Source organism: Primulina eburnea, chromosome 12 (assembly GCF_022965805.1).
Source record: "Primulina eburnea isolate SZY01 chromosome 12, ASM2296580v1, whole genome shotgun sequence".
NCBI lineage: Eukaryota > Viridiplantae > Streptophyta > Magnoliopsida > Lamiales > Gesneriaceae > Primulina > Primulina eburnea.
Window position 1 is genome coordinate 30,864,452 of NC_133112.1, and position 13,406 is coordinate 30,877,857.

Below are 13,406 nucleotides of genomic sequence, written 5' to 3' on the forward strand. Positions count from 1 at the left end.
TTACGAATATGGACATTTGAGATCATATAAAAAAAACCTAATCTTCTTGTTTTGTAGTAAAAATTGTTAGACGACATCTAATATGAACTCTTGTAGGTCGTGTTTACTATGTTTGAAAAGTAATAATGGTTTAATAAAGGATGAAGATAACGTAATGAATTTTCAAAAAAAAAAATAACTTAATACAAAGTCAATAAAGACTTTGTTATCCATCAAATACCTGAAAATTCCATTATATTTTTGTGGAATTTATGTCGATTTTCGATGATCCAATAAATAGGTATAATAATAGAGTAGGTCTCTTGTGAGACGGTTTCACGAATCTTTATCTGTGAGAAGAGTCAATACTACCGATATTCACAATAAAAAATAATTCTCTTAGCATAAAAATTAATATTTTTTCATGAATGAACGACCCAAATAAGATATTCATCTCACAAAATACGATCCGTAAGACCGTTTTACACAATTTTTTGTCATAATATTATGTAAAGAATCTATTCGGTCTCGACCATTTTTTCAATATCAATATTATTTTTATCTCACTAAATAAAATAAATTTCAAATGATAATAATACCCTTATAATAAAAATAAATCACATCATTTTTTAAACTAATAAAAAACACTTTATACACACGATAATTGCTTTAACCTTCAATTATTAATTTCTCTACTGACTAAATTTATGGGAGTAGATCTGATAAAGATTTTATGTAATCTCCCTTTGTAAAGCAATCAATTTTCTCCATCAAAAGGAAATCTTTTCCAATTAAAACCACAATGGGATAATCACAATATTTCAAGGAATGTGAAATAAATGGAAATTATAATTTGATTCTTTGGCTTTTTCTATACGGTTTGGTTCCCTCTATATTTCAATAAAATAAAAATATATAAAATCATGAATTAATTAAAAGAAATTAAATAAATAACATAAAATGACGACTTTGTAATTAAAAATAGTAGTTAATATACATAAAACGACATCATTATAAAATTTCATTTTTTTTATTTTTTCTATATTTTTACTTATTATTATATTATGATTGTGCTATGTACACATGTCAATAATATATAACATTAATATAAATATATCACACCTAATATCATTATCCAAACTTTATTAATTCTTTGGAAGCAACCATTCATATTCTATTAAGGACAATATTTGACTTCCTATACTTCTTCCATTTTTAAATGTCATTTATTTCTCCAGATTCACCTCTAAATATATCAAATTTAGATAATAATAATAATAATAAAAAAAAAAACAATTCATGTCAACATATAGAGTAATCATGGGAAAGCATTACTTGAAATTAAAGAGGACATTTGTATCCATTTTGACTATATAAATTGGAAAATGATAAGAGTTAGAAAATGTATTTAAAATAACAAAATTATTTTCATGTTTTTATTTGGAAAACTCTTTCAAAAATGTATTTAGGATAGTTAAATGCACTTTGTAACTCAATATATAACTCTCATTTAACATGTAGTATGACTCATATAAATTAGAGTAGGCTCTTGTGAGATGATCTCACGGATATGTGAGAGGAGTTGGTCTGATCCATATCTGCAATTAAAAGTAATAATTTTGATATAAAAATAATATTATTTAATGAGTCGAGTTGGGTTAGAGAGTCGTCTCATAAAATTGACATGTCATATAATATGATGAGTGTTTTCGTGTATAAAGTAATTGGGAAAGGAAAACAACCATTTAATACTATTTCCCTGAAGGTAAAAATTTGTGTGAGATGGTCTAATGGGTCGTATTTTGTAAGACCGATATCTTATTTGGGTCATCCATAAAAAAAATTATTTTTTATGTTAAGAGTATTACTTTTTATTGTGAATATCGGTAGGATTGATTCGTTTTATAGATAAAGATTCGTTAGACCGTCTCTATGATAATTAGCAACCGTGAGAATTGGCTTGGAACATGTAACTTCGAGGATGACCAGTATAATGCGTTGTTGGTTATAAAAAAAAATTTAAACCAAATTAAATTTATCGATATATGAAACAAAATCCCAAATATGAATTGTTATCAATCCAAATCACATCAATAATTTTCATTACGTTCATTTTGGATAATTTATTTTAAATTTAAGTTATTTTTTAAAATGAAAAATATCATATCATATAAAAATTGCGATTATAATTAATATCATAAAGTAAAAATAAAGATATAAATTTTCTACATATTATACCTATACAATTAGGCATTGTTTGGTATATGGGATAAGTGTGAGATTGATAAATAATCTCCTTTATCCCATGTTTGGTATCTTTTTAAAAAGTCCGTGATGATATCATGAGCGCTTGATAAATAAATTTTGAGAATGATAAAACATCCTTTGTAAGAGGTGTGATAATTTTAATGTAATGATAAAATACATTACAAATGACTTAATTACCCCTAATTTAAATGCATTTAAGTTAATTTTAAATGTTTATTATTGAGATATGCAATTACAAGATATTGATACAATGAAATATAAGTTTTTGTGATAGGGTTAATTTTGTCATTACAATTCAATATATAAATTTAATTACTTTTGTTAAAATCATACCAAACATTCAACATATTATGTTATCATTATATTTATCCTTAATTTATCTTTATACTATATATCCCTTACTTATCATATCCTATATACCAAACTGTACCTTAGGTGACAAAAAATAGCCCCAACTCCCGATTCGATGAGCTTTATATCTTTTTTTATCTAAATCTTGAATCGAACCAATTTTTTCATCTGATTGATTGTAAAAACCGATTCGAATCGAATCGAATCATGGACGACTAAAAACAAAACCAAAAAGATAAGATTCGGTTCGGTTTATTCGATTTTGATAGCTTAAGTGTGTGATTTCAAGTAAAATTGGGACTGGGGTGGAATCGGAATACGACAACACATAACAGCTGAAAATTAGGTCTCTTCGGTTTGGTGTGGACGTTTGAACAAACACTAAGAAAGCCATTAATTAGTTCATAAAACTTTGGAAGTTACATATTTTTGCAAATAATATGGAAAATCCTTTTCGATTTGGCGTTTGTTGAGCAGCTATCAATCCAGCGGATCTTGGCCGTCCGATTTCTCCTCCAAGAAGAACACGTGCCGCCTCTATTTTAATTCCAAGCTATTTTTCTCACACACATTTTGCCTCCATGCATGGAATTCTCCTCCTACTATGACACCCACAAAACAGGAAATAGATGTATATACAATATATGGTGAGAGAGAGAGTGTGTATGTATATGCGGGAGAGAAAAATGGGGAAGAAAGAGTCCTTGTTTTCTGTTTTAGTTCTTTATCTTGATAGGTTAAGGCTGGTTCAAGGCCATCATTAGCGACCCATCTGTTCAAAAGTTTGATTCTTTCCGCATTAAAATCTTGGAAATCTTGGAACATTAATACGCGTGACTTTCTTTCTTTTTTATTTTTTTTTTCTGTAATGTGTGGGAGATTACGCAGATGTGGTATTCAAGATTGTTTTCTTTGCGTATTGGGTCGTGATTTTACTTCCTTAAAAACTGTCACATCCGAAAAAGTTTGATTCTTCAGTATACTCATAGCGATCTGTGCCCCCACTTCGTAGTTCAGATTTTAGCCTTTCCGACTTCGCTTTTGTGCTTTTTGTTCGGTTTTTCGGATCTGGGGTGGTGCTCTTTTTTTGTCCCTCTGTTTGTTCAAGTGTTAGGGCTGTGGTAGAGCAAGAAATGCAGGTTCGTCACTTGGTTTAGTATTTTAGTTCAGGTATCTGTTTTCTGATTTGATTTTGGTGCTCGGTTTTCTTGTTTTCGTGTGTGAATCAAGTTATATGATGGAGGAGGATCAAGATTTGAGGTTTGTTTGTAAGTTGTGCAACAAGAGGTACCCGTGTGGGAAGTCACTGGGCGGTCATATGAGGTCTCACGTAATAGCAAATTCGTCTCATTTTGATGAGAATTTTGAGTCCAACATTGCTGGGCAGCAGCATATCATGTCAGAATCGAAGGTTGCTGAACTCGGAAATGGGCAGTCTAGTTACGGGTTAAGAGAAAATCCCAGGAAAACTTGGAGGGCTGTGGATTCAACTTTCCCTTTGGTACAAGACAGAGTTTGCAAGCAATGTGGTAAAGGGTTTCAATCGATGAAAGCATTGTGTGGTCACATGGCTTGCCACTCTGAGAAGGATAGAGGTTTGAAGGATGATCATTCTTGGACTAGTGAGAATGAGAAGACGGTGTTGGATAGTTATTCAGATACCGAAGAAGGTGATGATTCTAGGCTAAGAACTGGATCGTCAAAAAGTAAGAAGTGCAAGAAGGTTGATGTCAAGTCTCCTACATTTTCATTAGCTAACAATGGATCTTCACCTGTTTCCGAGATTGATGGAACAGATCAAGAGGAAGTAGCTATGTGTTTAATGTTGTTGTCGAAGGATTCTGGGAATAAGGTTGGTGTCAATTCGGTTGTCGAATCTTCTGATAACATTTCTGTTGTTCTTGAGACAAAGTCGTCTTCAATTGACATGAGATTGGGTAAAAATGAAGGCATAAACGGCGTTTACATTGGTGAGGAGACTCCTCAAGTGAAGAATAATGGGGATAGGAAGTTAAAGGATACTTCTTTGAACATTGAAATGGCGAAAATGGAGAATTCGGATTCTGGGTATTTCTTGGATGAATGTGCTAAGGCTGAGTCCGATGCATCAGTTGGAAGAGGGGTTGAGGAGTATGGAGCTGAGTTTGGGAGGAGCGAGAATAGAAAGAAGAATTTTAGACCAGAACTAAGAAATGAATTCAGCAAGGAAAATGAGTGTGATAATTCTGCTATTGCACCAAAATTTGCTAGGATTGAATCAAGAAAGAGGAAGCGTAGTTATGAAGATCCAGAATCATATAATAAAACGATCAGGTCGATGAAAAACGGCCATATAGAGGGTGAAGCGTGCAGTAATTCTCAGAAAACTAAATATGAATGTTTCAACTGCAAAAAGATCTTCAAATCCTATCAGGCTCTTGGAGGGCACAGACCGTGCCACAAGAGGAGCAACGCGAACTACGAATCAAGATATGAAAGTGGTGAAAATATTCTTGATGATTTTACCGACGTCCAAACAACTGGTAACAGAAAACCAAGTGCTAAGAGTTCATCTCAGCTAAAGATTAAGCCTAAAAAGAACAAAGGGCATGTTTGCCCTTTCTGCGACAGGGTTTTTAAGAATGGTCAGGCCTTAGGCGGCCACAAGAGGTCACATTTTATCGTTTCCAACTATGAAAATCAGAATCAGAGTCGAAGAAAGAAGACCGAGCTTCACAATTTGCTCGATCTCAATCTTCCTGCTCCTGAGGAAGATGAAGATGATGGACGAGGCCGGTTCTTTTAAGTGGTAGTTTGAAGATAAACAAGACAACAAGTCAAAATTCAGTTGATTTTAGTGTATAAAGACACTCTTGCAAAGATCAAGAATGGTACTAAGAACGCACTTGTCCTGTTTCACTTCATGTTTAATCATTTCATGCCATTTTCTGCATCATGCTTCAAGAGCATACGCCAAAGCTTTGGACTCTTTCAAGTTTACTTTCTTTGATTTTTTAAGTATTGAATCGACACCTGAAAATATCATTTGTTAGTTAGCAAGTTCACAGGTTTCAGATTAGCAGCTCAGACCACTTTATATGAAGGTATTTCATATTATTTCGGAGTTTATTTCCTCGCCTTTATTCTATTTGAAGATGCTGAACAAGTCTCAATCTTGACTATAATATCAAATTCTCGAGCTTAACCAAACCTTCTTTGGTTCCTTCAGCCACATTTCGTTTATTATTTTGGCTTGTTGTATTTAAGCCAAGGAACTATTATGATTGTCCTTTTGTCATCAATCAAATTCATTGTTCTTCATTCAATTGAAGGAGACGACAAAAAGGTGAACCTCGAAGTGTTTGGCAAGGAAGTTGAGTTTTGTCTTTGATTTGCTTGCCTCCATTGGAACACAAGTTACCACCATGGGATGAAATTTCAAGAAAATATGTGCATCATAAATAATTAACTATCACTAGCCGTATTTTGTGAGACGACTTTCTTATTGGAGTACATATAATTTTACCTCGATTTTATTGTCATCCCCGCACAATTCTTGCATCACAATCTGTCTTCCTGCTATTAAAAGCCACTGGCGTCGGGTCAGCAAGCACCTATCTCTATATGCACAAGAGGACAATCTCACAATTTGTTGTTAATATGAATAATCGAAAACAAAAATTTTATGCAGCTGTTAATGTATTTTGGGTAGGAGTTTTATGCCTTATATTTAATCAAGTTACTTAAGAAAATAAAAGTTGTAAGATGTTGAGTAGAAAGGGCCAAGACCCCTTTTAATTCTTGTAGTTTGGCCAATTAATTAGTTATTGTTAAAAATATTAAAATATGGCTCTAGGAATTTGCATTCTTGAAAAAGGGTATAATATTATGGTTGGGTTAAAAAGAACAAATAGCACTAAGTTTTGTACTTGTTTTTCATAAAAATCCCTGTTGTTTGACTTTTGTGCATTCTTAATAATGTTATCCTTAAATGTCAAGTCATTGGTACATTCCATGTCAATTAGGCAACTTAAATAATTTTGAAGGAGGATGATCTCAAAAATATATATATATAAATATTTGGTGATATAATGGAAAAATCATTTATTAGTCATTGATTAAGATATACGTTATTTGTTGTTCAGTTGAAACGTACTCCAATCTAATATTCTTCTTCAATACCTGATCTCGAATGAACTGATGAGGAATCTCAATATGCTTAGTCTGAGAGTACAAAACTGGATTTATTGTAAATATGAGTAGAGTTGATCTGTCTCATGAATAAATATCTGTAAGACATTCTCATAAAATACTTACTATTTATTTGTAAATTAAAACTCTAAAATAAAATCAAGATTGTAAATTATTAAATGAATTTGATAGAAACATCATCTTTAAATAGTCATACATAGGCAGCTCTAAAAAAAATTAACTAAGGGTTGGGGGGTGGGGACTTGATATGTAATAAATGAGAGAATTTATATTTATTAAATAGGTGCATATATTTGCCTAGTATAGGGTTGGTGAATGTGACCACAATAGGGAATCTATGTGAAGACTGTTTGTGTCATTTCACCCATATTGTCCTGCGAAATTAGTTGGGCCGTTAGTGGGCCCATTATTACTTTATCTGCCATGTTGGATCGGTTTCGAGCCCACACCCAACGACCAGTCTAATTAGTTTGTAGTCATCACACGTACGCCAAGTTTAAACATTTCGAAATTTCTTTTTTTTTTTAAAAATAAAATAAATAATAATAATTTTGTAATTTCAAATCATTAGAATTTCTCCTATTCAAGTTAGGAAAAAGGTGAACGCGAAATAATTTATTTACGATTTGAAATTAAGAAAAAACCATTGAAAAATTAATCTCACCTCCACAGTTTTACAGAAAAACATTGTATTTTTTAATTTCATATCTGGTTGTTCGCTGTTCAAGAATTCTTGTTTATCCATACATTTCGGGTTAAGAAGATGTGAAAGAGCGTTTATTTCTATAAGAACGTGCGTTTCGATGTGTGAAGTGGCAGAGATGGAAAGATCTATTAGATAATGAACTGTTGTTTTTAAGTCATCTTTAACAATTAATCAACAATTCGCATAAACACGTGGGGTATACATATATTTTATACTAGATACAGTTTAATGCAAATGATAAGATATATATCTATTACTATATATTTATTATCATAACAATTAACAAGAGCATAATATATATGAAGTCATAATGTAATTTTCGATTTGTAGCAAATCTATCTTATCAAATTAACCATATAATTTTACTATATTTTAATGATATTTCTCTTTATATTTTATTTTATCTATTGTCATTTCAATTTCAAAATTTTATAACTTTTATTTTAAAATTTTAAAATACTACGTTCTTTATTTTTTTACGAAATACACATCGCGTATGTCACAATCCGTTAATATACTATTTTATACTATATTATTAAATTTGAGACATTTAGAGTAATTAAATTTTGGTGTCATTATCTGTTTTAATAATTATATATATTAATAAAGTGTTAAAACTTTAATGGAAGTCATATGTAGCTTATGCCTTATCATATATAGTCTTTGTTTCTTAATTATCAAGTTGTAGGTTCAATTCCTACTAAGGTCTTATTTTTTTCCTTTTCTTTTTCTATTTAAAAATTGCCGTTAATCCCTAAATATTTCTTATAATTACATTTTGATCTTCATTTAAATATAAATTAAATTATTCATAAAAATTATTGTACATATATGTAACGTGTGCTTCAGTGTACTAATGTATATATAATGTATTTGCACATCATTGTTTCATAAAATTTCAACTCGAATTTTCACAATGATTGGATTTAAACGCCATTATTTATCCATATATTTTAAATTATTCTCTCGATATTATACATTTCTTCATCATCTTTTGAGCCGAACCAAATTGTGCAATTAAAGTATATTAAATTGACGAGTCGATCCGATCCATATTTGAAGTGAAAAATAATCATATAAAATATTACTTTTGTATAAGTTGAGTTAGGTAAAAGATTTGTCTTAAAAAATAATATATGAGACGGTTGTATGTAACTTTTTGTATTTATATATATATATATATATATATATATATATATATATATATATATATAATAAAATATTCAGATAAAATTGCTCAAAAATTTATATAAAATTTAATATATATATATATTAAATTTTATATTTCATTTTCATGGATGTTGGATATCGGTATTTTGAAGGGGGAAAAGTATATTCAAGAACACAGTATGATAATCCATGAAATAAGATATTAAGGCCACTTTGGTAGGTATTATTAAGTTCGGATTATTTATTAGTACTTTGTTTGATTTGTTTTGTAAATTTTACATTGATTATAGGTTTGGCTATTTTCACTTGTTTATCTTGGAAAACAAATCAATGCCTTGAAGATGGACAATAATTATCCGGCTACAGTCACCAACACAACCAAAATATCCTTCAATGAAAGAAAAAAAAATAGCAAGCGAGTCTTGTTGTAATGCCCGAGAAATTAATTATCGTAATATGAGATGATTATTGATTATGAATAGATATAATTATAACCGGTCTATTACGAGACCAGAGTGGCCAAATCATATGAAGGGTGCATTTTTGGACAGAACAATTGGCGCCCGAGCGGTAGAAAATGACCGCCCGAGCGCCAATGTTCAGCAAGATAGGCATTTGGGCAGAAAGTATGGCACCCGAGCGGTAATATTTAACCGCCCGAGCGCCAAAGTGCATTCGGAGAATTCTTGGACAGAGAGTGCCGCGCTCGAGCGGTATTTTCTTACCGCCCGAGCGCCGACCGAAAGTCAAGAAAAACAAGCCACGTCGCTTTACATGCAAACTTGATATATATATATATATATATATATATATATATATATATATATATATATATATATATATATATATATATATATATATGTATACAAGCAACTTAATCCTTCAGAAACGAGAGAAAAGGGTCGAGGGAGGTTTAATAAAAATCCTTACGCCTTTTGTGAGAAATCCGTCCATCTGATTTTGAATCTGACTTTGGTACCGAATTCCTATCGACGTAGGCTACAACTGGACGTAAGTTTTACTACGTTTTGACGTGCTTTGAAATTATGCTATTGTCAGAATTGAATGGAATTCATATATGATGTTCTTGACATGCTAGACATCATAGAATCGAAGTCAGATTAGGAAACGGACTGATTATGGAATTGTTATGAATTTTTAGGGTATATTGATTTATACCAGACAGATTTGAATTACGATTGAATTACGAACTGTATTGGATATTGGTTATGGATTGTAATTAATATCTGGTGATATGGTATTGACGGGAATACTGAGATTGTACCGTTATGTCGTTGATTTTGAATTAAATCAAGATTGATCAGATTGTTATTGATTTGAACGGTATAGTGACATGAGATTATTGATATTGTCATTGCCAGACAGACTGTGAATTCAGGACTTCGACTGAGTCAGAAACCGACGAAAGAAAGGTATAAGTCAATGTGGTATTGGGAGATCGACTTGAGTCGGTTAGACTTGAGTTTCCCTAAATCACATACTTTACTTTATTGCATTGATATTGCATTGATTTGATTGATATACTTGTTCTCTTGATTATAGATAGCAGGTATTAGACGAGTAGTCTTATGACAGAAGTGCCTGATAGTGATGGGATCACCACGGGCACATTGCACAATGTCATGAGATATTGTATTGGCGGAAGTGCCATAGTCTGCTACTGGATAATTGGCTATCGATGTGGATATAATTATAGCTCATTCTATTACTGGTGATTGATAGGACTCGTTTTTACGTGTTTTTAGTGTTTTTTTCGAGTCGCATTCATGCATCACATTAGTTTGTTTTAGTTTAATTTAGCATTTTTCTATCATTATTTAGCATATGGCTGATCTCGTGTATTTTGTGGTTGTTTTGTAGGAATTGGACCGAAAAGTAGGATTTTATTTGGCAAAACAGCGAAGAGATCTCGCTAGGGCGGTCAAAAGTGACCGCCCCAGCGAGCATTTTAATTTGGTCGAGCAGTTGTTGCGCGAATGTCTCGCTAGGGCGGTCAAAAAGTGACCGCCCCAGCGAGAATGTTGGTCTAGCCGAGGAGTTTCTGCGTGAACCTCTCGCTAGGGCGGTCCAAAGTGACCGCCCCAGCGAGACCATGGACATAGCCGATGATTTTAATTCGAGAACCACTCGCCCCAGCGGTCAAAAGTGATCGCCCTAGCGAGCTGCGAGATTTGAAAAGATATGTTTCCTTTTTTTTTGGACTCTATTCTACACCATAGACCTAATACACGAGAGAGGCGGCGTTTTGGGCGATTTTTCATCACTTTCATCAGATTTTCTTGGAGAAAAGGCGAGGAGCAAAGGAGATTTCGAAGACCTCGAGATTTCCACGCGTGGTGGCCGTCATCCGTCGTCATCTTTAGTATTTTCATTATTCAGTTTTTATTTCTTAGATTGTTGTTGGTTTTTATTATGAATTTTAGTGGCTAAACTCTAGATTTGTTGGGATTTGAGGGGATCCTACCCCGTACTCGTTGTTCAACATTATTGCTCGACGTTTCTATGAGTGATTTGTTTATGCTTTTGTGCTTTCTTATTTCAATTGAAGTCTAGCTAACTTCCTTTGATTATTTCATGTTGTTGATGATTTCGATAGAATAATTGACAATAGGATCGAATAGTATAGACCACGGATTTACAATTTTAGTAGATATACGGAATTGGATACGTGTCGATAGTGATAATTCACCCGGATGAAAGCTAGTGGATTCCATAGAACGTAATGCAATCGTGAACTGTTAAATAATTGAGGATACTTGATTACTGCATGTTTATGATTAGTATTAATATAGCTCGACAGAGTATATTAATTAGTCTAGGGAATTCCGTCGAATGCACGAGTAAAAGTCGAGTATAATTATTTGAACACGAGCGGTAGGTGAACTGATAATTCCCAACAAATTCGTTTCTCATTTGATTTTAATCCAATTTAATCATTGATTTCTTGATTGCTTTTTCTTGCACTTTAATTATTTTAGTTATTAAATTCACTTTAGTTTAATCACCAACTCAATCTATCGTTGCAAAAGAAATTTACTTGGAAATAAAGATATTGTAACGCAGTCCTTGTGGAACGATACTCGTATTCACTTACGTTTATTATAACTTGACTATCGTGCACTTGCGATATTTAAATCGAGCTTTTAATTACACAACAAATTTTGGGACTATTCACTGTGCAAGTTTTGCTCGATCAAGTTTTTGGCGCCGTTGCCGGGGACTGTTGATTCACAATTTTTATTTCTCGTTTAAATTCTTTAGTATTATTTATTTTATTGTTATTTGATACTCTCATTGTGTTGCAGATCTTTCTTGCGGTGCATGCGAAGATCACTCGAATTTAAGCTTGAGCCTTTTGACCCCGAGATTGAACGCACAGCTAGACGTCGAAGACAACAACAAAGACTCAAAGAACAGATGGAAAGACACGAGCAAGAACGTGGAGAGGAACAGCGTGACAATAGACAAGTTGAGATACCACGTCGCATTCCAATGTTGGATTATGCACAGCCGTCTCTTGATGGAGCACGTCCAAGCATCGTAAGTCCAGTCATCCGAGCTAATCAGTTTGAGATCAAGCCAGCTATCATCCAGATGATTCAGAACACTGTTCAATTTGGGGGAAGTGCACTTGACGACCCTAATTCTCATATAGCTGACTTTCTTGAAATTTGTGATACTTTTAAGTTTAATGGCGTGTCTGATGATGCTGTTCGTTTGCGCTTATTTCCATTTTCACTGAAAGATAAAGCTAAGTCGTGGTTAAACTGTTTGCCTGTAAGGTCTATCACTACATGGGAGGATATGGCAAAGGCATTCCTGGTCAAGTACTTTCCTCCGTCGAAGACTATGAAGCTTAGAGCCGACATTACTACGTTTGCTCAATATGAGAACGAGTCACTTTACGAGGCATGGGAGCGCTACAAGGACTTGTTGAGGAGATGTCCACACCATGAGCTACCGCTTGGGTTAGTTGTTCAAACTTTCTACTATGGTGTGATTACTCCTAACCGTACTATGATAGATGCTGCTGCATGTGGTAACTTACTGAGAAAGACGGCTGAGGAAGGATATGAGTTATTGGAGGATATGGCTGCGAGTAGCTATCATCCTCAGTCTGATAGGCAGAGACGAGGTGCTGGAGTTCATCAAGTTAATGATTTGTCTGCGGTTTCAGCACAGTTAGAGGCTTTGAGTAGAAAGATTGATGGGATGAGCATAAGTGGGTCGGCTATGCGTCTGCAAGAAATTTTCTGTGATAAGTGTGGGGGTGAGCATGACGTGCAGGATTGCCAAGATGGCAATCCATTTTATGTGCCTGAGGGAGCACCGGTGAAACAAGTGGGATTCCAGAACCGTCCTAGAAATGACCCTTATTCGAATACATACAATCCGGGATGGAGGAATCACCCAAACTTTTCGTGGGGAGGCCAAAACAGCCAAAATCGCCAACAAAGAGGTCCACCATATAGGATGCACCAAGGATTCAAACCAGAGCCGCCTCGGGAGGAGAAGTCCAATTTAGAGCAAATGATGACTAAATTTATTTCTGCAACAGAGACGAGATTTCAGAATCAAGATGCATCCATAAAGGGGTTAGAGAATCAAATTGGACAATTGGCAAAGTTGATTTCTAATAGGGAGCAAGGAGCTTTGCCAAGCAACACGGAAACTAACCCAAGAGAGCATGTGAAGGCTGTGGAATTGCGGAGTGGAAAAG

General features: G+C 33.5%; 1 protein-coding gene and 1 non-coding gene across 2 annotated transcripts; one reads left to right on the plus strand and one right to left on the minus strand.

The window, feature by feature from the left end:
* Window positions 1-2,924: 2,924 nt before the first annotated feature.
* LOC140808482 (uncharacterized) lies at window positions 2,925-5,826 on the plus strand. The gene has a single exon (XM_073165641.1). The coding sequence runs from the start codon at window positions 3,833-3,835 to the stop codon at window positions 5,381-5,383; it is 1,551 nt and encodes a 516-aa protein (XP_073021742.1). The 5' UTR covers window positions 2,925-3,832; the 3' UTR covers window positions 5,384-5,826.
* A 6,712-nt stretch (window positions 5,827-12,538) lies between these two features.
* Window positions 12,539-12,645, minus strand: LOC140808533 (small nucleolar RNA R71). Its single transcript, XR_012112953.1, has one exon. It is a non-coding gene; the product is annotated as a small nucleolar RNA R71 (small nucleolar RNA).
* Between the last annotated feature and the right edge of the window lie 761 nt (window positions 12,646-13,406).

What these genes read in the sequence shown, in the direction of transcription:
- LOC140808482 (XM_073165641.1), top strand. Translation starts at nt 3,833, where the DNA reads ATGATGGAGGAGGATCAAGATTTGAGGTTTGTTTGTAAGTTGTGCAAC.